The sequence below is a fragment of the Rattus norvegicus genome, chromosome 8 (genome assembly GCF_036323735.1).
Source record: "Rattus norvegicus strain BN/NHsdMcwi chromosome 8, GRCr8, whole genome shotgun sequence".
In the NCBI taxonomy this organism is placed as follows: Eukaryota; Metazoa; Chordata; class Mammalia; order Rodentia; family Muridae; genus Rattus; species Rattus norvegicus.
This window is the reverse complement of record NC_086026.1, coordinates 98,532,424-98,558,847: the sequence shown is the minus strand read 5'-3', so window position 1 is coordinate 98,558,847 and position 26,424 is coordinate 98,532,424. Positions and strand designations below refer to the sequence as shown.

General features: G+C 40.4%; 1 protein-coding gene across 15 annotated transcripts in view; it reads left to right on the top strand.

Annotated features, from left to right (window-relative positions):
- Positions 1-26,424, top strand: part of RGD1560775 (similar to RIKEN cDNA 4930579C12 gene) — a 126,219-nt gene that overhangs the window by 50,651 nt on the left and 49,144 nt on the right. For 11 of the 15 annotated variants that reach the window (XM_063265994.1, XM_063265992.1, XM_063265989.1 and 8 more), the window contains 7 exons: positions 2,382-2,495; positions 11,915-11,989; positions 16,692-16,766; positions 21,220-21,290; positions 22,118-22,142; positions 23,603-23,716; positions 26,089-26,159. In XM_063265994.1, the coding sequence (XP_063122064.1) occupies positions 2,382-2,495; positions 11,915-11,989; positions 16,692-16,766; positions 21,220-21,290; positions 22,118-22,142; positions 23,603-23,716; positions 26,089-26,159 (545 nt within the window). The remainder of the gene's footprint in view (positions 1-2,381; positions 2,496-11,914; positions 11,990-16,691; positions 16,767-21,219; positions 21,291-22,117; positions 22,143-23,602; positions 23,717-26,088; positions 26,160-26,424) is intronic. The other 4 variants (XM_063265993.1, XM_063265995.1, XM_063265991.1 and 1 more) reach the window with 2 other exon arrangements.

Genomic DNA, 26,424 nt, shown 5'->3' with positions numbered 1-26,424 from the left:
GTCAACCCAGTTTCAGGGGAAAAGACTTTGAAAAAAATCAGGATAGACAATTTACTTATGTGTTTAAAGTTTGCCACAGCCACATGTGGTGACTGTAATTTGTATTTTTTTCTAGACAGATGAATAAACCAAGATGCAGAGTAAATGATGGAGATCTTTAGATATGCGGTGCAACAACCCGCTTTAACACCATCAAGGGCATAATAAACCCCAAGAAAGATTTTCCAGTTTTCTACCATCTCCCTGCACTAACTCAAAGCTGCAGGAATTCCAAACACTGTCAGGACTACCACAGTGCTCAGAAGGCCTGGGCAGTGAAACTCATCTCCCTGCAGACATTAACGAGTATGAAAGAAAAGCCCATGTTTTGGTGAAGATTAATAATTCTGTGCTGACCACTACATTGAAATATGTTACATGTGAATGAACCAGGTTCATGCAAAAATTGGTTGGTTCTTTCTAGGAAAACCTGGTGAAAAGCTATTCGGGGTTGACAATATTGGCATGAACACAGAGAACAACACGACTTAGGCAAAGTGTTCACTAACAGTCACCATCTAGATAATGATGTTACTATCTAATTTTTTGTAAATATAGGATAATTAGGTTTGCCTTGTTTTGTTGTTTATCTTTTGTGATCAGGTTTCCCTGTGTATCCATGGCCCTGCTGAAGCTACCTACCTACCTACCTATCTATCCATCCATCCATCCATCCACCTACCTACCTACCTACCTACCTACCTTTATGGCCCAGAACTCATATAGCTCCATCTTCCTCTGATTGAAGTGTACTGTTATAAAAGGAATGCACTACCACATCCATGCAGTGCACAATCAAAAGTGAGGCACATTCCATGCTCCAGGAGGCTTTCCTCTCAGTACTTGTCCGTCTCCATATGTTAAGAGTGAAGATAGAGGAGATACATATTGAATCACATGACTCAACATCATTACTTCAGGTGTTCGCTGCATAGATCATCTGTGGAGTTAGTACTTTGCTGTACTGCGGTTTGATTAAGGGAAGGTAGTAGGAGGATATGGATTGCAGCTTCACCCAGTTGGCTCACTACATGTTGAGCATGTCCAGCACCCAGAGTTCATATTCTAATTCTGCATAAAATGTGCCCAGGATGGCTCAATCCTATTAATGATTACCCTTGAGAAGGGAAAGAAGGAGAAACGTGAGTACCAGGTCATTGTTTTATGTACAGTGAATTACACGCTAGACTAGAATACAGATCTTTTCTAAAAAAGGAAAAAGTGTGCAAAATAGAGAGAGGATGTGACTTTGAAGAGGGAGGCATGACCAGTATAGTCCACTGTAGGACTGGTGAGGGAGGCATGACCAGGTACAGTGCACTCTTACTGCCCTGGAGTCAGTATCCATACCTAAGCTGGACTTAAGAAAGGCCATACAATGAGGATGTCGCCTAAAAAGTGCGGTGAACACACACTACTTTTATATTCAATATTTCAATGAACAATGCTGCTGTTCTTGTCAGTTCATGATAAGGACATATCCAGGCTTGAATAGTAATAATGAAGTTTCTATTCACCCCAACCATAATGTGACAATTTCATTATGAGTACCGTTGGAACTGAGCACTTTTGGAACATAACCCAATATGATCTTTTTGATCAGCGAATCTCACATTGAGAAGCATGATTCAGGTTGAAGTTCTCAGAGGAAGACCACATATTTCTACTAAGCTATGGCCCTCCTACAGCTTCTTCAGTAAATAGGAAAAATAAATACATTCTATACTAACATGTGTAACCAAGTGAAACCTCATTCTTCCGAGATTCATTCATATTTACGTGGCTTCTGTTATGTAATAGACACCACAGAGCAATTCTATTCTTTGAGGACTACCATTCTCTCTCTCTCTCTCTCTCTCTCTCTCTCTCTCTCTCTCTCTCTCTCTCTCTCTCCGTGTGTGTAATTGTACAGTCACATATTTTGTACAAGGGTATCAATATATAGCATTTTAGTGAAATACCATGAAGAACTGCAAGTGGACAAATTTCAGTTTTTCTGAGGTTCTAAGAGAGATATGCATTCTGCCTACCAGGTAAAATATCCACAGAATCCTCATGCTCTTCTCTGTACAATGTCCCATTCACATGAATTCATGACTCAGCTGCACCATCAGTGTAATGCATGCTGCTGTGCTCAGTGTACTTGGTGATCTTTCAAAAGCGCCACCATAACTCTGATGATGGTTCCTGGAGAATGTTCATGAGACACAATGGAAATACACACGACTATTACTGGTTTTCTCTACTTTTAACTGTTTGAAGTTTTTTTTTTGCTTGTTGGTAGTTTCTTGTTTGTTTTGCCACAAAGCTGACATAACGTCTCTTTGTTAATGCATTCCAAGCGATCAATATGCTGCAAAATAGTCATGAAAGGAATGTGGTTGTTCCCGTGGATGCCAAAGAAGCTGAATCCCATGCTTCCACGTCCAGAGGAGTAACACAGAGTGGAACTAAAGGTATTGAAGAAATAGAATAATTTCATTGGAGTCTATATAGTTGTTGTAGATCATAAGGTTTAATACAAGGAAACAAAGATGACCAGGTCACAAATATTTTCTTCTCAAGATAATATTTGCATACTGCATTAGGTTAAATTCAACCACAGAATTTTTAAATGGATATCCATTCACTATGATCTCATTGAATAAAAGGAAAGAGAGGGACCGGCCCGCAGCAGCTCTCTGCTCCCAGACCCCGTGGGAAAGAGACCTCACCGCCTGGTCAGGTGGGCACTCCTGAGACTGCAGAGCGGAAGAGACCACCAACACTGCCCACCCCTGATCACATCCCTGGCCCAAGAGGAAACTGTATAAGGCCTGTGGGCTCCCGTGGGGGAGGGCCCAGGAGCGGCAGGACCCCTGCCTGAGACACCGCCGGAACCTGAAGGAAACAGACCTGATAAACAGTTCTCTGCACCCAAATCCCATGGGAGGGAGAGCTAAACCTTCAGAGAGGCAGACACGCCTGGGAAACCAGAAGAGACTGCTCTCTGCACACACATCTCGGACGCCAGAGGAAAACACCAAAGGCCATCTGGAACCCTGGTGCACTGAAGCTCCCAGAAGGGGCGGCACAGGTCTTCCTGGTTGCTGCCGCTGCAGAGAGCCCGTGGGCAGCACCCCTCGAGCAAACTTGAGCCTCGGAACCACAGGTAAGACCAACTTTTCTGCTGCAAGTGACCTGCCTGGTGAACTCAAGACACAGGCCCACAGGAACAGCTGAAGACCTGTACAGAGGAAAAACTACACGCACGAAAGCAGAACACTCTGTCCCCATAACTGGCTGAAAGAAAACAGTAAAACAGGTCTACAGCACTACTGACACACAGGCTTATAGGGACAGTCTAGCCACTGTCAGAAATAGCAGAACAAAGTAACACTAGAGATAATCTGATGGCGAGAGGCAAGCGCAGGAACCCAAGCAACAGAAACCAAGACTACATGGCATCATCGGAGCCCAATTCTCCCACCAAAACAAACATGGAATTTCCAAACACACCAGAAAAGCAAGATCTAGTTTCAAAATCATATTTGATCATGATGCTGGAGGACTTCAAGAAAGACGTGAAGAACTCCCTTAGAGAAACACAGGAAAACATTAATAAACAAGTAGAAGCCTACTGAGAGGAATCGCAAAAATGCCTGAAAGAATTCCAGGAAAACATAAATAAACAAGTAGAAGCCCATAGAGAGGAGACACAAAAATCCCTGAAAGAATATCAGGAAATCATAAACAAGTAGAAGCCCATAGAGAGGAGTCATAAAAATCCCTGAAAGAATTCCAGGAAGACACAATCAAACAGTTGAAGGAATTAAAAATGGAAATAGAAGCAATCAAGAAAGAACACATGGAAACAACCCTGGATATAGAAAAACAAAAGAAGAGACAAGGAGCTGTAGATACAAGCTTCACCAACAGAATACAAGATGTGGAAGAGAGAATCTCAGGAGCAGAAGATTCCATAGAAATCATTGACTCAACTGTCAAAGATAATGTAAAGCGGAAAAAGCTACTGGTCCAAAACATACAGGAAATCCAGGACTCAATGAGAAGATCAAACCTAAGGATAATAGGTATAGAAGAGTGAAGACTCCCAGCTCAAAGGACCAGTAAATATCTTCAAAAAATCATAGAAGAAAACTTCCCTAACCTAAAAAAAGAGATACCCATAGGCATACAAGAAGCCTACAGAACTCCAAATAGATTGGACCAGAAAAGAAACACCTCCCGTCACATAATTGTCAAAACACCAAACACACAAAATAAAGAAAGAATATTAAAAGCAGTAAGGGAAAAAGGTCAAGTAACATATGAAGGCAGACCTATCAGAATCACACCAGACTTCTCGCCAGAAACTATGAAGGCCAGAAGATCCTGGACTGATGTCATACAGACCCTAAGAGAACACAAATGCCAGCCCAGGTTACTGTATCCTGCAAAACTCTCAATTAACATAGATGGAGAAACCAAGATATTCCATGACAAAACCAAATTTACACAATATCTTTCTACAAATCCAGCACTTCAAAGGATAATGAATGGTAAAGCCCAACATAAGGAGGCAAACTATACCCTAGAAGAAGCAAGAAACTAATCGTCTTGGCAACAAAACAAAGAGAATGAAAGCACACAAACATAACCTCACATCCAAATATGAATATAACGGGAAGCAATAATCACTATTCCTTAATATCTCTCAACATCAATGGCCTCAACTCCCCAATAAAAAGAAATAGATTAACAAACTGGATACACAACGAGGACCCTGCATTCTGCTGCCTACAGGAAACACACCTCAGAGACAAAGACAGACATTACCTCAGAGTGAAAGGCTGGAAAACAATTTTCCAAGCAAATGGTCAGAAGAAGCAAGCTGGAGTAGCCATTCTAATATCAAATAAAATCAATTTTCAACTAAAAGTCATCAAAAAAGATAAGGAAGGACACTTCATATTCATCAAAGGAAAAATCCACCAAGATGAACTCTCAATCCTAAATATCTATGCCCCAAATACAAGGGCACCTACATATGTAAAAGAAACCTTACTAAAGCTCAAAACACACATTGCACCTCACACAATAATAGTGGGAGATTTCAACACCCCACTCTCATCAATGGACAGATCATGGAAACAGAAATTAAACAGAGATGTAGACAGACTAAGAGAAGTCATGAGTCAAATGGACTTAACGGATATTTATAGAACATTCTATCCTAAAGCAAAAGGATATACCTTCTTCTCAGCTCCTCATGGTACTTTCTCCAAAATTGACCATATAATTGGTCAAAAAACAGGCCTCAACAGATACAGAAAGATAGAAATAATCCCATGCGTGCTATCGGACAACCACGGCCTAAAACTGGTCTTCATTAAAAATCAAGGAAGAACGCCCACATATACTTGGAAATTGAACAATGCTCTACTCAATGATAACCTGGTCAAGGAAGAAATAAAGAGAGAAATTAAAAACTTTTTAGAATTTAATGAAAATGAAGGTAAAACATACCCAAACTTATGGGACACAATGAAAGCTGTGCTAAGAGGAAAACTCATAGCGCTGAGTGCCTGCAGAAAGAAACAGGAAAGAGCATATGTCAGCAGCTTGACAGCACACCGAAAAGCTCTAGAACAAAAAGAAGCAAATACACCCAGGAGGAGTAGAAGGCAGGAAATAATCAAACTCAGAGCGGAAATCAACCAAGTAGAAACAAAAAAGGACCATAGAAAGAATCAACAGAACCAAAAGTTGGTTCTTTGAGAAAATCAACAAGATAGATAAACCCATAGCCAGACTAACGAGAGGACACAGAGAGTGTGTCCAAATTATCAAAATCAGAAATGAAAAGGGAGACATAACAACAGATTCAGAGGAAATTCAAAAAATCATCAGATCTTACTATAAAAACCTATATTCAACAAAACTTGAAAATCTTCAGGAAATGGACAATTTCCTAGACAGATACCAGGTACCGAAGTTAAATCAGGAACAGATAAACCAGTTAAACAACCCCATAACTCCTAAGGAAATAGAAGCAGTCATTAAAGGTCTCCCAACCAAAAAGAGCCCAGGTCCAGACGGGTTTAGTGCAGAATTCTATCAAACCTTCATAGAAGACCTCACACCAATACTATCCAAATTATTCCACAAAATTGAAACAGATGGATCACTACCGAATTCCTTCTATGAAGCCACAATTACTCTTATACCTAAACCACACAAAGGCACAACAAAGAAAGAGAACTTCAAATCAATTTCCCTTATGAATATCGACGCAAAAATACTCAACAAAATTCTGGCAAACCAAATCCAAGAGCACATCAAAACAATCATCCACCATGACCAAGTAGGCTTCATCCCAGGCATGCAGGGATGGTTTAATATACGGAAAACCATCAACGTGATCTATTATATAAACAAACTGAAAGAACAAAACCACATGATCATTTCATTAGATGCTGAGAAAGCATTTGACAAAATTCAACACCCCTTCATGATAAAAGTCCTGGAAAGAATAGGAATTCAAGGCCCATACCTAAACATAGTAAAAGCCATATACAGCAAATCAGTTGCTAACATTAAACTAAATGGAGAGAAACTTGAAGCAATCCCACTAAAATCAGGGACTAGACAAGGCTGCCCACTCTCTCCCTACTTATTCAATATAGTTTTTGAAGTTCTAGCCAGAGCAATCAGACAACAAAAGGAGGTCAAGGGGATACAGATCGGAAAAGAAGAAGTCAAAATATCACTGTTTGCAGATGATATGATAGTATATTTAAGTGATCCCAAAAGTTCCACCAGAGAACTACTAAAGCTGATAAACAACTTCAGCAAAGTGGCTGGGTATAAAATTAACTCAAATAAATCAGTTGCCTTCCTCTATACAAAAGAGAAACAAGCTGAGAAAGAAATTAGGGAAACGACACCCTTCATAATAGACCCAAATAATATAAAGTACCTCGGTGTGACTTTAACAAAGCAAGTAAAAGATCTGTACAATAAGAACTTCAAGACACTGAAGAAGGAAATTGAAGAAGACCTCAGAAGATGGAAAGATCTCCCATCCTCATGGATTGGCAGGATTAATATAGTAAAAATGGCCATTTTACCAAAAGCAATCTACAGATTCAATGCAATCCCCATCAAAATACCAATCCAATTCTTCAAAGAGTTAGACAGAACAATTTGCAAATTCATCTGGAATAACAAAAAAACCCAGGATAGCTAAAGCTATCCTCAACAATAAAAGGACTTCAGGGGGAATCACTATCCCTGAACTCAAGCAGTATTACAGAGCAATAGTGATAAAAACTGCATGGTATTGGTACAGAGACAGACAGATAGACCAATGGAATAGAATTGAAGACCCAGAAATGAACCCACACACCTATGGTCACTTGATTTTTGACAAAGGAGCCAAAACCATCCAATGGAAAAAAGATAGCATTTTCAGCAAATGGTGCTGGTTCAACTGGAGGGCAACATGTAGAAGAATGCAGATCGATCCATGCTTATCACCCTGTACAAAGCTTAAGTCCAAGTGGATCAAGGACCTCCACATCAAACCAGACACACTCAAACTAATAGAAGAAAAACTAGGGAAGCATCTGGAACACATAGGCACTGGAAAAAATTTCCTGAACAAAACACCAATGGCTTATGCTCTAAGATCAAGAATCGACAAATGGGATCTCATAAAACTCCAAAGCTTCTGTAAGGCAAAGGACACTGTGGTTAGGACAAAACGGCAACCAACAGATTGGGAAAAGATCTTTACCAATCCTACAACAGATAGAGGCCTTATATCCAAAATATACAAAGAACTCAAGAAGTTAGACCACAGGGAAACAATAACCCTATTAAAAATGGGGTTCAGTGCTAAACAAAGAATTCACAGCTGAGGAATGCCGAATGGCTGAGAAACACCTAAAGAAATGTTCAACATCTTTAGTCATAAGGGAAATGCAAATCAAAACAACCCTGAGATTTCACCTCACACCAGTGAGAATGGCTAAGATCAAAAACTCAGGGGACAACAGATGCTGGCAAGGATGTGGAGAAAGAGGAACACTCCTCCATTGTTGGGGGGATTGCATACTGGTACAACCATTCTGGAAATCAGTCTGGAGGATCCTCAGAAAATTGGACATTGAACTGCCTGAGGATCCAGCTATACCTCTCTTGGGCATATACCCAAAAGATGCCCCAACATATAAAAAAGACACGTGCTCCACTATGTTCATTGCAGCCTTATTTATAATAGCCAGAAGCTGGAAAGAACCCAGATGCCCTTCAACAGAGGAATGGATACAGAAAATGTGGTACATCTACACAATGGAATATTACTCAGCTATCAAAAACAACGACTTTATGAAATTCATAGGCAAATGGTTGGAACTGGAAAATATCATCCTGAGTGAGCTAACCCAATCACAGAAAGACATACATGGTATGCACTCATTGATAAGTGGCTATTAGCCCAAATGCTTGAATTACCCTAGATGCCTAGAACAAATGAAACTCAAGACGGATGATCAAAATGTGAATGGTTCACTCCTTCTTTAAAAGGGGAACAAGAATACCCTTGGCAGGGAAGAGAGAGGCAAAGATTAAAACAGAGACTGAAGGAACACCCATTCAGAGCCTGCCCCACATGTGGCCCATACATATACAGCCACCCAATTAGACAAGATGGATGAAGCAAAGAAGTGCAGACCGACAGGAGCCGGATGTAGATCGCTCCTGAGAGACACAGCCAGAATACAGCAAATACAGAGGCGAATGCCAGCAGCAAACCACTGAACTGAGAATAGGACCCCCGTTGAAGGAATCAGAGAACTGGAAGAGCTTGAAGGGGCTCGAGACCCCATAAGTACAACAATGCCAAGCAACCAGAGCTTCCAGGGACTAAGCCACTACCTAAAGACTATACATGGACTGACCCTGGACTCTGACCTCATAGGTAGCAATGAATATCCTAGTAAGATCACCAGTGGAAGGGGAAGCCCTGGGTTCTGCTAAGACTGAACCCCCAGTGAACTAGACTGTTGGGGGGAGGGCGGCAATGGGGGGAGGATGGGGAGGGGAACACCCAGAAGGAAGGGGAGGGGGGAGGGGGATGTTTGCCCGGATACCGGGAAAGGGAATAACCCTCGAAATGTATATAAGAAATACTCAAGTTAATAAAAAATAAATAAAGTGTAAAAAAAATAAAATAAAATAAATAAGTCTTAAAAAAAAAAAAGAAAGAGAGGGAAAGTGGACTCAGTCTTCTGTCCCTGTCACTTCACCTGCTGCATGCAGGAACAGACGAGCCACCTACTCTATCACCTATTCCCAGACACCTGTAATAGGGACCTAGTGAAAAGCTGTACGAAGTTGACAATATTAACATGAACACAATGAACACACAACTTAGGCAAAGTGTTCACTAAGAGCTCTAGTCACCATCTAGATAATGATCTGAACTATCTAATTTTTTGTAAATAAAGAACTTTTGAGTTTGCTTTGTTTTATTTTTCTTATTATCATACAGTTTCCCTAAGTATCTATAGCCCTGTTGAAGCTATCTATCATCTATCTATCTTTCTTTCTATCTATCCATCCATCCATCCATCCATCTATCCATCCATCCATCCATCCATCTATCTTTCTATGTTATCTATCCATCCATTCATCTACCTACCTACCTGCCTTTATGGACCAGAACTCACATAGCTCCATCTTCCTCTCATTGCAGTGTACTGTTATAAAAGGAATGCACTACCACATCCATGGAATGCACAATCAAAAGTGAGGCACATTTAATCTCCAGGAGGCTTTCCTCTCAGTACTTGTCAGGCTCCATATTTTAACTGTGAAGATAGAAGAGATATATATTTAGAACATTGAACCACATGACTCAACATCATCACTTCAACTGTTCTCTGCATAGTTCATCTATGGAGTTAGTACTTTGCTGTACTGTGGTCTGATTAAGGGAAGGTAGTATGAGGATATGGATGGCAACTTCACCCATTGCTCACTACATGTTGAGCATGTCCAGCACCCAGAGTTCATATCCTAATTCTGCATAAAATGTGCCCAGGATGACTCAATCCTAATAATGATTACCCTTGAGAAGGAAAGAAGGAGAAAAGTGAGTACAAGGTCACTGTTTTCTATACAGTGAATTATATGCTAGACTAGAATACAGATCTTTTCTAAAAAAGGAAAAGTGTACAAAAATAGAGGATAGGAATTTGAAGTGGGAGTCATGACCAGTATAGTGCACTGTAGGACTGGTGAGGGAGGCATGACCAGGTACAGTATGCCTTGGAGTCAGTATGCATACCTAAGCGGGAACTAAGAAAGGGCACACACATGCTCAATGAGGATGTTGCCTACAGAGTGAGGTGAACACACACTGCTTTTATATTACCAATGCACCAGGCTGCTGTTCTTGTCAGTTCATGATAAGGACATATCCAGGCTGGGATAATTAGAGTGTATTTTAAATCCAGCCCAAACATAATGTGACACCTTGGTTTTGAGTAACCTTGGAACTGAGCAGTTTTAGAAAATACCTCAATATGGACTTTTGATCAGCTCACCTCGCACTGAGAAGCACGAGTCAGGTTGAAGTTCTTAGAGGAAGACTATATATTTCTACTAAGCTAGGGCCCTCCTACCTCTTCTTCAGTAAACTGTAAAAATACATTCTCTACATCCATGTGTAACCAACTGAAACCTCATTCTTTCTAGATTCATTCATATTCATGTGGCTTCTGTCATTTAATAGACACTACAAAGCAATTCTATTCTTGAGAACTATAATTCATTCTCTCTCTGTGTGTGTGTGTGTATGTGTGTGTGTGTATTTGTCTATGTGTGTGTAGTTATATATCCACATGTTTTGAACTATGGTATCAATATATACCATGTTAGTGAACACCATGGAGAATTGCAAGAGGATAAATTTCAGTTTTTCTGAGGTTCTAAGAGAGATATGCATTCTGCATACCAGACACAATACCAACAGAGTTGTGGTGCTCTTCTATGTACAATGTCCCATTCACATGAATTTATGACTCTCCTGCACCATCAGTGTTATGCATGCTGCTGTGCACAGTCTACTTGGTGATCTTTCAAAAGCATCACAGTAACTGTGAATATGGTTCCTGGAGAATGTTCATGAGATTTTTTTTCTGCTTGTTTGTTAGTCTCTTTGTTTGTTTTCCACAAAGTTGACATAACTTGTCCCATTGTTAATGCGCTTCAAGCAGTGTCCTGAAACATAGTCATCACAGGAAAGTTGATCCTGAAGAACCTCAGGCTTCCAGTTCCACAGAATTACCACACAGTGGAACAAAAGGTATTGAGGAAATAGAATATGTCCATTGAACTACATACAGTTGTTGTAGACCATATGGTTTAATACAAGGAAACAAAGATGATCAACTCAAACATTCTCTTCTGTAGCTACTATTAATTTACATACTGCATTATGATAAATTCAAGCACTGAATTTTTTTTATTATTAACTTGAGTATTTCTTATATACATTTCGAGTGTTATTCCCTTTCCCGGTTTCCGGGCAAACATCCCCCTAATCCCTCCCCATCCCCTTCTTTATGGATGTTCCCCTCCCCACCCTCCCCTCATTGCCGCCCTCCCCCCAACAATCTAGTTCACTGGGGGTTCAGTCTTAGCAGGACCCAGGGCTTCCCCTTCCACTGGTGCTCTTACTAGGATATTCATTGCTACCTATGAGGTCAGAGTCCAGGGTCAGTCCATGTATAGTCTTTAGGTAGTGGCTTAGTCCCTGGAAGCTCTGGTTGTCAAGCACTGAATTTTAAAATGGATATCTAACTCACTGTTTGTTCTCATTCAGTAAGAAGAGAGAGTGGAATAGTGGGGTCATCCGTGTCCTCAGCACTATCACATCAACCGCTGCAGGCAGGCACAGGTGAGCCACACTCTCTGTCGCCTAGTTCCAGACACCTGCAGTGGGGACCTGGTGAAAAGCTGTAGGAGGTTGACAATATCAGCATGAACCCAAAGAACACACAACTTAGGCAAAGTGTTCACTAAGAGCTCTAGGCACCTCCTAGATGCAGAGTTGCACTATCTATTTTTTTAAATATAAGATTTTTGGGTATGCTTTGTTTTGTTTTTTCTTTTTCTTTTTATACTAGGGTTTCATGTGTATCTATGGCCCTGCTGAAGCTATCTGTCTACCTCGCTACCTAACTAACTACCTATCTATCAATCCAACCATCCATGCATCCATCCACCCATCCATGCATCCATCTACCTACCTACCTGCCTACCTACCTACCTACCTACCTACCTTTATCGCCCAGAACTCACATAGCTCCATCTTCCTCTGAGTACAATGTACTGTTATGAAAGGAATGCACTACCACAGCCATGGAATGCGCAATCAAAAGTGAGGCACATTCCATGCTCCAGGAGGCTTTCCTCTCAGTACTTGTCAGTCTCCATTTTTTAACTGTGAATATAGATGAGGATGAGATATATATTTTGAACATTGAATCACATAACTCAACATCATTACTTAAGTGTTCTCTTCATAGATCATGTATGGAGTTAGTACTTTGCGGTACGGTGGTTTGATTAAGGGAAGCTACTATGAGGTTATGGATTGCAGCTTAACCAAGTTGGCTCACTACATGTTGAGCCGTGAACCCAGAGTTCATATCCTAATTCTGCATAAAATGTGCCCAGGATGGCTCAATCCTATTAATGATTACCCTAGAGAAGGGAAGGAAGGACAAACGTGAGTACCAGGTCATTGTTTCCTGTAGAGTAAATTACATGCCAGACTAGAATACAGAGCTTTTCTGAAAAAGGAAAAATTATACAAAATAGAGAGAGGAGAGGAATTTCAAGTGGGAGTAATGACCAGGAGATTGCACTCTAAGACTGGTGAGGGAGGAATAACCAGGTACAGTGAGTGCACTCTTACTGCCCCAAAGTCACTATCCATACCTAAGCGGGAACTAAGAAAGGCCATACACATAATAAATGAGGATGTTGCCTACAGAGTGAGGTGAACACACACTGCTTTTATATTACCAATCCACCAGGCTGCTGTTCTTGTCGGTTCATGATAAGGACATATCCAGGCTTGAATAATAACAATGAAATTTCTATTCAGCCCAACAATAATGTGACACCTTGGTTTTGAGTAAGTTTGGAACTGAGCAGTTTTAGAAAATACTTCAATATGGACTTTTGATCAGAGAACCTCTCAGTGAGAAGCACGAGTCAGGTTGAAGTTCTTACAGGAAGACTATATATTTCTACTAAGCTAGGGCCCTCCTACCGCTTCTTCAGTAAACAGTAAAAATGAATGTATTCTCTACATCCATGTGTAACCAACCTAAACCTCATGCTTCACAGATTCATTCATATTCATGTGGCTTCTGTCATTTAATAGACACCACAGAGCAAGTCTATTGTGAGGACTACCATTCTCTCTCTCTCTCTCTCTCTCTCTCTCTCTCTCTCTCTCTCTCTCTCTCTCTCTGTGTGTGTGTGTGTGTGTGTGTGTGTGTGTGTAATTGTACAGTCACATATTTTGTACAAGGGTATCAATATATAGCATTGTAGTGAATACCTTTAAGAACTGCAAGTGAACAAATTTCAGTTTTTCTGAGGTTCTAAGAGAGATATGCATTCTGCATACCAAGTACAATACCAGCAGAGTTGTGGTGCTCTTCTCTGTACAATGTCCCATTCACATGACTTTATGACTCCCCAGCATCAGTATAATGCATGCTGCTGTGCACAGTCTACTTGGTGATCTTTCAAAATCACCACCAAAACTCTGATGATGGTTCCTGGAGAAAGCTCATGAGATGCCATGTACAAACACACAACTATTACAGGTTTTCTATAATTTTTACTCTTTGGGTTTTTTTCTTGTTGTTTGTTGTTTGATTTGCCACAAAGCTGACATAACTTGTCACTTTGTTAATGCATTCCAAGAGATCAATATACTGCAAAATAGTCATCAAAGGGATATTGTTGTTCCTGTGGATCCAATAGAAGCTGAATGCCATGCTTCTACATCCAGAGGAATACCACGGAGTGGAACTAAAGGTATTGAGGAAATAGAATAATTTCATTGGATTATATATGTTTGTTGTAGATCATAAGGTTTAATACAAGGACACAAAGATGACCAGGTCACCAACATTTTCTCATGGAGATAATATTTGCATACTGCATTGGGTTAAATTCAACCACAGAATTTTAAAATGGTTATCCATTCACTTTGATCTCATTGAATAACAAGAAAGAACAGAAAAGTGGTCTCAGTCTTGTGTCCCTGTCACTTCACCTGCTGCAGGCAGGAACAGGTGAACTACCCACTCTATTGCCTATTCCAAGTCACCTGTAATAGGGACCTGGTGAAAAGCTGTATGAAGTTGACAATATTAGCATGAACACAAGGAACACACAACTTAGGCAAAATGTTCACGAAGAGCTCTAGTCACCACCTAGATACTGATCTGAACTCTCTAATTTTTTGTAAATGATGGATTTTTGGGTTAGCTCTGTTTTGTTTTAGATTTTCGTTTTGTGATCTGATTTCCCTATGTATACATGGCTCTGCAGAAGCTATCTATCCATCCATCCATCCATCTATCTTTCTATGTTATCTATCCATCCATCCATCTACCTACCTACCTGCTTACTGCATTTATGTCCCAGAACTCACATAGCTCCATCTTCCTCTGATTGCAGTGTACTGTTATAAAAGGAATGCACTACCACATCCATGGAATGCACAATCAAAAGTGAGGCACATTCCATGCTCCAGGAGGCTTTCCTCTCAGTACTTGTCCGTCTCCATATGTTAAGAGTGAAGATAGAGGAGATACATATTGAACCACATGACTCAACATCATTACTTCAAGTGTTCTCTGCATAGATCATCTGTGGAGTTAGTACTTTGCTGTACTGTGGAAGCTACTATGAGGATATGGATGGCAGCTTCACCCAATTGGCTCTCACTACATGTCGAGCAAGTCCAGGACCCAGAGTTCATATCCTAATTCTGCACAAAATGTTCCCAGGATGGCTCAATCCTATTAATGATTATCCTTGAGAAGGGAAGGAAGGAGAAACATGAGTACAAGGTCATTGTTTTCTGTACAGTGAATTACATGCTAGACTAGAATACAGATCTTTTCTGTAAAAGGAAAAATTGTACAAAATAGAGAGAGGTTAGGACTTTGAAGAGGCAGGTATGACCAGTAGAGTGCACATAGGGCTGGTGACGGAGGCATGACCAGGTACAGTGCACTCTTACTGCGCCTGGAGTCAGTATCCATACCTAAGCTGGAACCAAGAAAGGCCATACACAAAATCAGTGGGGATGTCGTCTACAAAGTGAGCTGAATACACACTGCTATTACATTACCAATGCACCAGGCTGCTGTTCTTGTCAGTTCATGATAAGGACATATCCAGCCTGAGATAGTTACAGTGAAGTTTCTATTCAGCCCAACCACAATGTGACACCTTGGTTTTGAGTAGGTTTGGAACTGAGCACTTTTAGAAAATACCTCAATATGAACTTTTGATCAGCGAACCTCTCAGTGAGAAGCACGAGTCAGGTTGAAGTTCTTAGAGGAAGACTACATATTTCTACTAAGCTAGGGCCCTCCTACCGAATCTTCAATAAACAGTAAAAATGAATGCATTCTCTACTTCCATGTATAACCAACCTAAACCTCATGCTTCACAGATTCATTCATATTCATGTGGCTTCTGTCATTTAATAGACACCACAGAGCAAGTCTATTGTGAGGACTACCATTCTCTCTCTCTCTCTCTCTCTCTCTCTCTCTCTCTCTCTCTCTCTCGCTCTCTCTCGCTCTCTCTCTCTCTCGCTCTGTGTGTGTGTGTTTCTGTGTTTCTGTGTGTGTTTATGTGTGTGTTAGCATATATCCACATATTTTAAAGTAGGGTATCAATATATAGCGTTGTAGTGAATACCTTGGAGACCTGCAAGTGGATAAATTTCAGTTTTTTTTTCTGAGGGTCTTAGAGAGATATGCATTCTGCTATCCAGGTAAAATATCCAGAGTCCTCATGCTCTTCTCTGTACAATGTCCCAATCACATGACTTTATGACTCCCCTGCACCATCAGTGTTATGCATGCTGCTGTGCAGTCTAATTGGTGAACTTTCAAAAGCACCACCATAACTCTGAAGATGGTTCCTATAGAACGTTCATGAGATTTCTTTTTGTATGTTTGTTAGTCTGTTTGTTGTTTATTTTTCCACAAAGTTCATATACCTTGGCCCTTTGTTAATGGATTCCAAGCGATCAATGTCCTGAAACATAGTCATCACAGGAATGTCGTGGTTCCCTTTGATCCTGAAGAACCTCAAACTTCCAGTTCCACAGAAATACCACACAGTGGAACAAAAGGCATTGAGGAAATAGAATATGGCCATTGAATTACATACACTTGTTGTAGGACATAAGATTTAATACAAGGAAACAAAGATGACCAAATCAGAAACATTTTCTTCTGTAGCTACTATTAATTTACATACTGCATTCTGATAAATTCAGCCACCGAATTATACAATGGATATCTCATTCACTGTTTGTTGTCATTCAGTAGCAAGAGAGAGTGGAAAAGTGAGGTCATCCTTGTCCTCGGCACTATCATGTCAACCCCTGCAGGCAGGAACAGGTGAGCCACCCTCTCTATCACCTATTCCCTGACTCCTATAATGGGGACTGATTGAATGTCAACCATCTCAGGAGTGACCCTGTGGTTATCAAAAGTGTCAAGAACAAAGACAGAATTGGAATTATATCACAGCACTTCTGGTCTGACCTCTTGGGAGTGGGTCCATGGAGTAGTGTGTTACACACTGTGGTTGAAAGGTATAAGGGAGAAGGAAGGAACAGTAGAAACAAGGAAATAGCAGGAGCAGCAGGAGGTTTCTGAGGGAGTTTTGTCAAAGGCATCCTGGTGAGCCCTGTCAGGTTGTGTATTCTTTGCTTCTGTCATCTGAAGGCAGTCTTTTACACTTAACACTTTTCATTCTATGACACTACCAAGTGGCCAAGCCTGCCACTGTGGTAATAGCTCTCCATGGAAGCTGTGCCAAAGGTACTTTTCCACCTTGTGTGGTGAAATACTTTGGCCAAAATATGGCAGAGGAGGAATGCCTGCTTTGCCACAATAGTTTGAGTATGGAGTGCATCTTTACTGAGATCCATAGTGGAGGAGGTTCAGGCATAATTCCAGTGCAACAAGAGGAGAGAAAAAGTACTTGTGTCCAGTTCACCTTCTCCTTGTACAGTCACAGATCTCAGCCCAAGGAACAATGCCACTAACAGTGACATAGTTTGCTACTTCAATTCACCACTTCAAGATGAAGTCCCACAGGTATATCCAGGAGATCTAGACCTTATCCAATTGACTACTGAGATTAAACATCACCATATCTACAAACTTTTGTGATTCCTTTGGGTTTTTCTCCTAGGGTATACCTGTATCTGAAGAAATATAATCCAATACTGTGCATTTCTGTGACCTGTAGATAAATGCCTTCACTGGAATCCTGATGATATAGCTTATAGATCCTGTTCCTATGATTGCTTGGAATTTTTTATTTTTTTGAGTACTGCCTTCTTACCGTTTAGTGCCTAAATTATCATTTAGTGCTAATTTAAAGGACATCTACAGGTTAGACTGCCAAATTGCTAGCAGGGTTCTCTACAATGGCCTCCTTGCAATACTAGCAATGCCCTAACAAAGAAAAGCCTAATGTATGTGTTTAGCTTGTAGTAGCCTGTGCTCCCTAATTTGACTAGCATACTAAGTGATTGGGCCAAAGGAGGCTAGAGGCTGACCTTCATCTTGAACCATTTGACTTAATAGGTGAGAAAGGATACACATCTGGCCCATTCTTGGGGCTTTTAGAGCATCCTTGGTTTAGTCTCCAAAAATGCAGAGGCTGGGTTTAAGAGTTTTCCTTATAAGGTAACCATTCACCTGTATTTTTTTAAAAAATTATCCTTAATAGTTAACAATAAAAATGACAATTTCTGAACTGAGCTTCCTTTAGTATCAAGACAAGACTTTCAAATGTAGAGACTGGGAAATGTCTCGATCCTTACATAGTGTACTGTCTTAGAACATAACAGTTCTTTGTGTGACTTAATAGCTACAGGTTAACAATGCTAGTAAAAAGGAGGTTAAACATGTATCTTTATTTTTTTTACTTTTGCATTTGTACTTTTTTATTACATATATTTCTTTACTTACATGTCAAACGTTATTCTACTTGCCTATTTCCTGTCCATAATCCCCCATCCCATCCCATCCCCCTCCCCCATATGGGTAGTCCCCCTATCCATCCCCCTTATTGCCCTCTCCCATATTGCCCTGCCCTGGGGGTCCAACCTTGGCAGGACCAAGGGCTTCTCCTTCCTCTGGTGCCCCAACAAGGCTATTCTCTGCTACATATGCAGTCGGAGCCCTGGGTCAATCCATGTATAGCCTTTCGGTAGTGTTTTAGTACCTGGAAGCTCTGGTTGGTTGGCATTGTTGTTCTTATAGGGTTGCAAGCTCCTTCAACTCTTTCAGTCCTTCCTCTGATTCCCCCCAAGGGGGTCCTAGTCTCAGTTCGGTGGTTTGCTACTAGCATTGACCTCTGTATTGGACATGCTCTGGATGTGTCTCTCAGGAGAGATCTATATCCGGTCCCTTTCAGCATGCATTTTCTAGGTTCATCAATCTTGTCTAGTTTTGGTGGCTGTATGTATATATATATATATATATATATATATATATATATATATATATATATATATATATATATGGGCAACATGTGGGTCATGCTCTGAATGGCCGTTCCTTGAGTCACTGCTCTAAATTTTGCCTCCATATCCCCTCCTATGGATATTTTTTCCCCTTTTAGTCTCTGTTACTCAAACAAGTTAAGTAAGGAGAAATGTATGTTTCAGCCAGACTCTCAGTTTTTGAAATGCTGTAATCCTTTAATACAGATTTTTTTTTTCGGAGCTGAGGACCGAACCCAGGGCCTTGTGCTTGCTAGGCAAACACTCTACCACTGAGCTAAATCCCCAACCCCAATACAGATTTTTAATGTTGTGGTGACCCTAATCATCAAATAAATCTGTAGTCAATCCTAGCCTACCCCTGTTAAAAAAAAAGTCCTTTAACCTCCGAAGGGTCAAGAAACTGTTCCAAGATCTTTGAAAGAGTGCTTAAGGCCATAGTATTATTGCATAGTAAGATAGGAATTTTTCAGTTTCCAGTGTTTAGCTCTTGCACTAAGTTTTAGTCTTGTATTTGTTGATTTATCAAGATTATGTATTAGTAAAGACATTGTAATAAAATATCTGATATACTTTATACATTAAACTTTTTTTAAACACTACTTTTAAAATAATCCAGTTTTCAGTTTTCTGTAGAAGTCCAAAACATTTTTTAAAAGAAATTTAAAATTTGTCAGTTGTGCGCATTGCAATATCAAAATAAAGAATCTTTTTAAAGAGTGAAGACACTGAATATAACCATAATGTTTAAAGATAATGCCAATTTTTACCAATGGAAACACTTTAGTATCTTTAAAATCAATACCAAGTGGATTACTTTGATGTTATAATGTTTGACCATCAGCAAGGTATGTTATTTTATACAATGCATGGAGATGGTGCTTTAAAACTTCATTAGAAGAATTGTTTTAAACTCTACCTTTTATAAATCTGTGTTTTAAGACAGGAATTTTGCAAAATGTTAAAGTATCTTAGGAGACCCCTTTTTTGGTGAGCTCGTGCCCTGTTTTGTTGCCCAGAGTAGCTCCAGCCCTGAGTTATCAGTTTTAAATTAACTGTTTGTCCCATTATTTTCTAAGCCAATAATCTATAGCCAAGACATACAGAACACAGTAAAGGCATACATTTAGGACCAATAAGAAACAAATACGCAGTGGCTGTGCTGGGCTCCTGGCCAAGAGTGCAGTACTCCAAGGGCAGTGCCTGTTTGTCAGGTTTTGCTCTCAATTCAGCCGCTTTTTTTTCCTGGAAATCCTCAAACAAGTTAAAACTAAGTCAAGGGCTGAATGTCTGGCAGATGAACCTTGGCCACTTTCTCCAAATATAAAACACAGAGCAACAATCCAGTAACTGAATGAAGTACAGACACAGACTGACAGACGCAGACAGACTGTCACACTAAGCACAACCAGAACTGGGGATGAGATGGAAGAGATGTTAATTGTCCCAACAATGGGGTCAGAGATCCCACCAGCAGGACCCAGAGCCAGAATCAGGTGTCCCCCCAACAGAAACTAGAGAGGAAGGAGGACGTTTCCTGACCTCCTCCAGTCCCAGGAGCACTAGTGTGTGCACTTTCTCCTTCTTGGGTCCCAGATAGCCACCAACCAGCCTACCTTCTAGAGGTTTTAGACTTCAAAAATGAAGTCCCCGAATGTGAATGATTACAAACCAGGGACCTGAGTAGTGTGAATGGATTCCTAGCCAATGCACCAAATATTATACTGTATGTTTAGATTCAATACAACTCAGGCACCAGGTCAATGCACATGATGAATGTTTATTGCAATTAAGCAGCTACTGGTCATTCAGGGACAGATTTGGGAGCTGAACCGTGACCTTGAGTCAAAACATAACAGAATATTTAAGCTTCCAAACCAGAAGCATCTGTGTCACATCACTGTTACATTTTTCCACCAATAAGGATTTAGAAATAAAAGCATTCCTTATATGGTTGATCTATGTAAACTGATACAGAGTGTAGGCTTTACAGTCCCAACATTTCAAATCCACCTGTTATTTTGTACTTAGAAACAGCCATTATGTTTTGGAGAACAAAGGTTGAATATTGGGAGTTGTGGTTAAGAAATAGCATTATGTTCTGAAACAAATGGACAGTACTTGAGGCAAGTTTCTTTTGCTAGTTTCCAACAATTCTCTCCAAGTCCTTTCTTTGCCTTCCCAGAAGACAGTTCCACTTTATCCCAGCCATCTCGTTCCCTACATTTAGTTACATATACTGAGTCCACGCACTTTGACCTACATCAACTAAAGTCCAGTGCAAATAATAAGCAGTACCATGAGCTGACAGTTCATTTCTGTTCCCCTAGTGTTACCTATCCGTGCAGACAGTGCAAGTTCAGACGAGGACCAGGAAAAATCACCACTAAGGCTAGTTAAGGTAAGACGGGTTTTCCTTTCTCTGAGGCAGAAAGGTTATCTCAGTGGTTCCCTTATGTTCAGTGTGTATCATTGAGTCCTGACACTAGTCACATGCATCGTGGGTATTTGAGCATTTACTTAAGAAGAGGATGGAGGGCTTCGGAGATGGCTCAGTGGTTAAGAGTACTGACTGCTCTTCCAGAGGTCCTGAGTTCAATTCCCAGCAACCACATTGTGGCTCACAGCCATCTGTAATGGCTGAAGACAGTGACACTGTACTCACATAAATAAAATAAATATTAAAAAAAAAAGAAGAGGATGGAATGGAACTTTACCAACTTAGTCTAAATTCAATACATCACAATGAGGCATCGCTTCATGTTCTGGTTTATGAAACTTGTCCCTTTCAAGTGGCTCCTTCAGTTTACACTTGTCCTCATGTTTTAAAGAACTTACCAACTGAACACTCAACATCCACATGCTAGACACAGTAAGCTTCTAATGCATCAAACTTTGGGTAATATATTCAAAGTAGTTCTAAACCATGGGCCCTAAAAATAGAATATGTATTAGTGAAAAATATAAGTTTTCATAGGTACTATGGGGTGTAGGTTTCAGGCCTCTATGACTCAGAAAAAGTATGGAAGGTACTAGTTTTTGTCACAAGTACAGAGTCCCAGATACTTTGTGGCAACCTCAAATAATGTATCCAATTAATGTAATCACCACTTGACTATTTTTTATCCTTACTGCATTTACAACACATAAATGGGTCAATCAAGACCATTTGAATATGTTACCCTGATTAATTATGGAGTATAAAGTATTTCTCCCTCTCAATTGCAGGTATCATCTAAGAAAAGCAAACATGGTACGTATTGTGGAATTACTACGACAGACTTTAGATAAGAATTGTTATAAACACTGGTTGACTTTTATCTGATGCAACACTGTGATCTAAGATGGTAATTGGTAATTAGAATTATGGTTCTAGTTGTGTGTGTGTGTGTGTGTGTGTGTGTATACATATATTTATGACTAACCAGTTGAAACCTAACTCTACATAGATTCATTCATATGTAGCTGACTCTTCTATTACTTAACAGACAAAGAAATATACACTTCCATATTCATATATTTTTAAGTGAGAATTGTCATAGGGTATCAAGTGTATAGCATCATAGTGGACACATCTCAGAAGTGAGAGAGAGCATAAATTACACTATAAATTACACTATATATAAAATAAAATATACTGATTCATTCCTTCTTAGAAGGGAGAACAAAATACTCATGGGAGGAAATACAGAGACAAACAGTGGAGCAGGGACTGAAGAAAAGGTCATCCAGAGACTGCCCCACCTGGGGATCCATCCCATATGCAGCCACCAAACCCAGTCACTATTGCTGATGCCAAAAAGTGCTTGCTGACAGGAGCCAGATATGGGTGTTTTTCTGAGAGGCTCTGCCAGAGCCCTACTGATACAGATGAGGATGGTTGCAGCTAACCATTGGACTGAACAAGGGGACCCTACAGAGGATTTAGAGAAAAGGCTGAAGGAGCTGAAGGGGTTTGCAACACCATAAGAAGAACAATAATATCAACCAACCAATGAGTACACATGGAGAGACCCATGACTATAGACACATATATAGCAGAGGATGGCATTGTCCCACATCAATAGGAGGAGAAACCCTTGGTCCTATGAAGGCTCGATACCCCAGTGTAGGGGAATGCCATGGAATTGAGGCTGGAGTGGTTGGGGGGGAATGGGAACATCCTCAGAGAAGCAGAGGGATGGGAAGGGGTATAGGAGAGGGGGAAAGGGAGCTAAAATTTAAATGTAAATACCTGAAACATCAAAAGAAATAAAATTTTAAAAAATGAAAAAAGTAAAATATACTATATAAATTACACCATATATTGCATTATATATATTCATGTATACTTGTGCACTCATGTTTTGCCAGTAAGTCTCATACGGGGTCAAGTATTAACCAGCCTAGTGAACATCATATAGGAGTGAGAGAATGTAAATTTCACTTTGTTTATGTTGCTTTAAGAGAGATTTTGGTGCTGTTTACCAGGTATACCACCGATATAACAGAGTCCTGGCACTCTTCTCTGTACATTGTCACATTGACATTAAGTATAATGCATGCTAGTGTGCATATGTCACTTTGTGATCTTCTAAGCTTCCACTGTAACTTGGATGATCGTGCCTGGAGAATGATCATGAAGCGGAACGTACAAACACAAAACCGTTACTGATTTCCTGTTTTTCTGCCATGAAGCTGACATAATTGTCTCTGTTGCGAATGCATCCCCAGGGTCCAACATTTTAAGAACTATGCAGCGGAAGGGGACCATTTTCCTTATTGATCCTGAAGTGTGTCAATTTATAGATGAAATTCGCAAAGACAAAATGAAAAATGAAATGGAAGGTACGGTGGAAATGCAAGAATGAATCATGTTTCATAGTTGTAGAGGATATTGTTAGGATACATGTAAAACTAGGAATATATTATTAGTACTTTTCTATGTAGATACTGTTCATTTGCATACTTTGTTAGGTTAAATTCAACCACAGAATTTTAAAATGAATAAGATTCACTGTTCTCATTGAGTAACGAGAAAGAGGAAAAGTGGACTCATTACACCTGTAATGGGGACTGATTGAATGTCAACCATCTCAGGAGTGACCCTGTGGTTATCAAAAGTGTCAAGAACAAAGACAGAATTGGAATTACATCACAGCATTTCTGGTCTGACCTCTTGGGAGTGGGTCCATAGAGTAGTGTGTTACACACTGTGGTTGCAATGTGTAAGGGAGAAGGAAGGAACAGTAGAAACAAGGAAATGGCAGGAGCAGCAGGAGGTTTCTGAGGGAGTTTTGTCAAAGGCCTCATGGCGAGCCCTGTCAGGTTGTGTATTCTTTGCTTCTGTCATCTGAAGGCAGTCTTTTACACTTAACACTTTTCAGTCTGTGACACTACCAAGTGGTAGCACTCCATGGAAGCTGTGCCAAAGGTACTTTTCCAGCTTGTATGGTGAAATACTTTGGCCAAAATATGGCAGAGGAGGAATGCCTGCTTTGCCACAATAGTTTGAGTATGGAGTGCATCTTTACTGAGATCCATAGTGGAGGAGGTTCAGGCAGAATTCCAGTGCAACAAGAGGAGAGAAAAAGAGTACTTGTGTCCAGCTCACCTTCTCCTTGTACAGTCATGGATCTCAGCCCAAGGAACAATGCCACTAACAGTGACATAGTTTGCTACTTCAATTTATCACTTCAAGATGAAGTCCCACATGTATATTCCGGAGATCTAGACCTTATCCAGTTGACTACTGAGTCAATTAATGGTCACAGTGCCCACAAACTATTATGGCCATTTTCGGGTTTTCCTCTATGGTCGAGCCAATATCTCTGCTAGTGGCTAGCCTTCTCCTGTGCACACAAATGACCACTTCTACTGTGGACCTGATGGTGCACAATAATCAAATTCTGCTCCCGTACTTCCTTGGGACTTTTATAGTAGTATATTCTTGGTCATCTTGTGACCATTTAGTCATGCTCTCAAGGACATCCACAGGTTAGACTGCCAAACGACTAGCAGGATTCTCTAGTGTGACCTCACTGTAACACTAGCATTGTCGTGATAAGTACAGGCCTTGTGGATCTTTAGCTTCCTTTCCAACTTTACATTGAACTGACATGGCTGGGTGATTGACTCCAGGGAGGTTAGAGGCTAACATCCATCTTGGATCCTGTGACTTAATGGGTGAGAAAATGTCTGTATTCTAGCCCATTCTTGGTGTTTTCTGAGGTATTCTAGGTTCATCCTCCAAGAGGTGCAGGCTGGATTCTAGAGTTCACTTAAATGACTGCCTCTGATCCTCAAGATAAAGGGCATTGACTCCTGGGGGTCAGCTCTCCAAGCACCTGTCTGACCACAGGATATGCTTGTCCTGTGTGATGTCACTACTTGAGTGTTCCTTGTCATGGTCTGACATCTCATCTCTTATGTGTACATGTGGTAATAATCTAAGGAGTCTTTGTTTTTTCCTCAAAATGGGTTCACTATACCTTCTTCAGTAGGCTCATAGCCTAAACTCCTCAGAAGGATATCTGCTTTTCCTGTATTCTCTCATTATGGAAATGGATTTGGTACCAATTTTAGGTGATGCTTGTAGGCTAATACACATTGTCTATCAGCTGGATTGTGAACCATGTGTACCCAAGACACAGGATTCTGCTTCTAGCCCCTCCCTTTGTCTTCCCTCTTATTACCTCTTGCCCTATCTTTCTCTCGCCACTTCCTCCTCTTTAGCTGCCATGTTGTCCTGTGATCCCTTCCACCTGTTACCTTATTGTTGATACTGTGTACTAGAACACATTGTCCATGCAACATGGCCTAACCCCAGCCATATCCCCATCCTCTACCCTGGGTATATTAGGTCTTTCTGTATTCACTAAATCTCTTCCTTGTAAAGCTCATGAGACAGGCAAGATCACTAGGAGAGAACTGAACAGAACCCTTCTCAGATACAAGATGACTGGAAAGGCAGTTGGATGTTAGTATGTCATCTGAATCAGACTTTTACCACATGAACAGGTACATCCTCACTTGTCTTCAGGTCTTCCCTCTGTCTTAGTTTGTCTTATGGGAAGACAGTCCAGCAGCATCAGAACCATCTTGTTCATTAGGTTTAGCAATATGAACTAAATTCATACACTTTTAACCAAATCAAGTAAAGACCAGAGTAAAGTCGAGAGGCAGTACTGTGAGCTGACAGTCACTTTTTGTCCCCCTAGTGGTACCTTTACGTATAGACACTACAACTTTGCCACACAATGAGGAAAAAGCACCGGTGAAGCCAGTAGAGGTAAGAAGGCCTTTCTTTCCTCTCAGCTAGAAAACTACTTCCATGGTCTCCTTATGGTTCAGTGGGTATCACAATGGAATCATGACACTGATCAGTTATATCATGGTTTACTCCTCATGTTTTAAAGATATCACCCACTGAGCATTCAATATGTACATACTGGGCCCATGGAGCTTCCTTTTAACACATCAAACTTTGAGGCATACACTCAAATTGTCTCTACCATAGACCACAGAAATGGAAAACCTCTTAGTGAAAATGACAC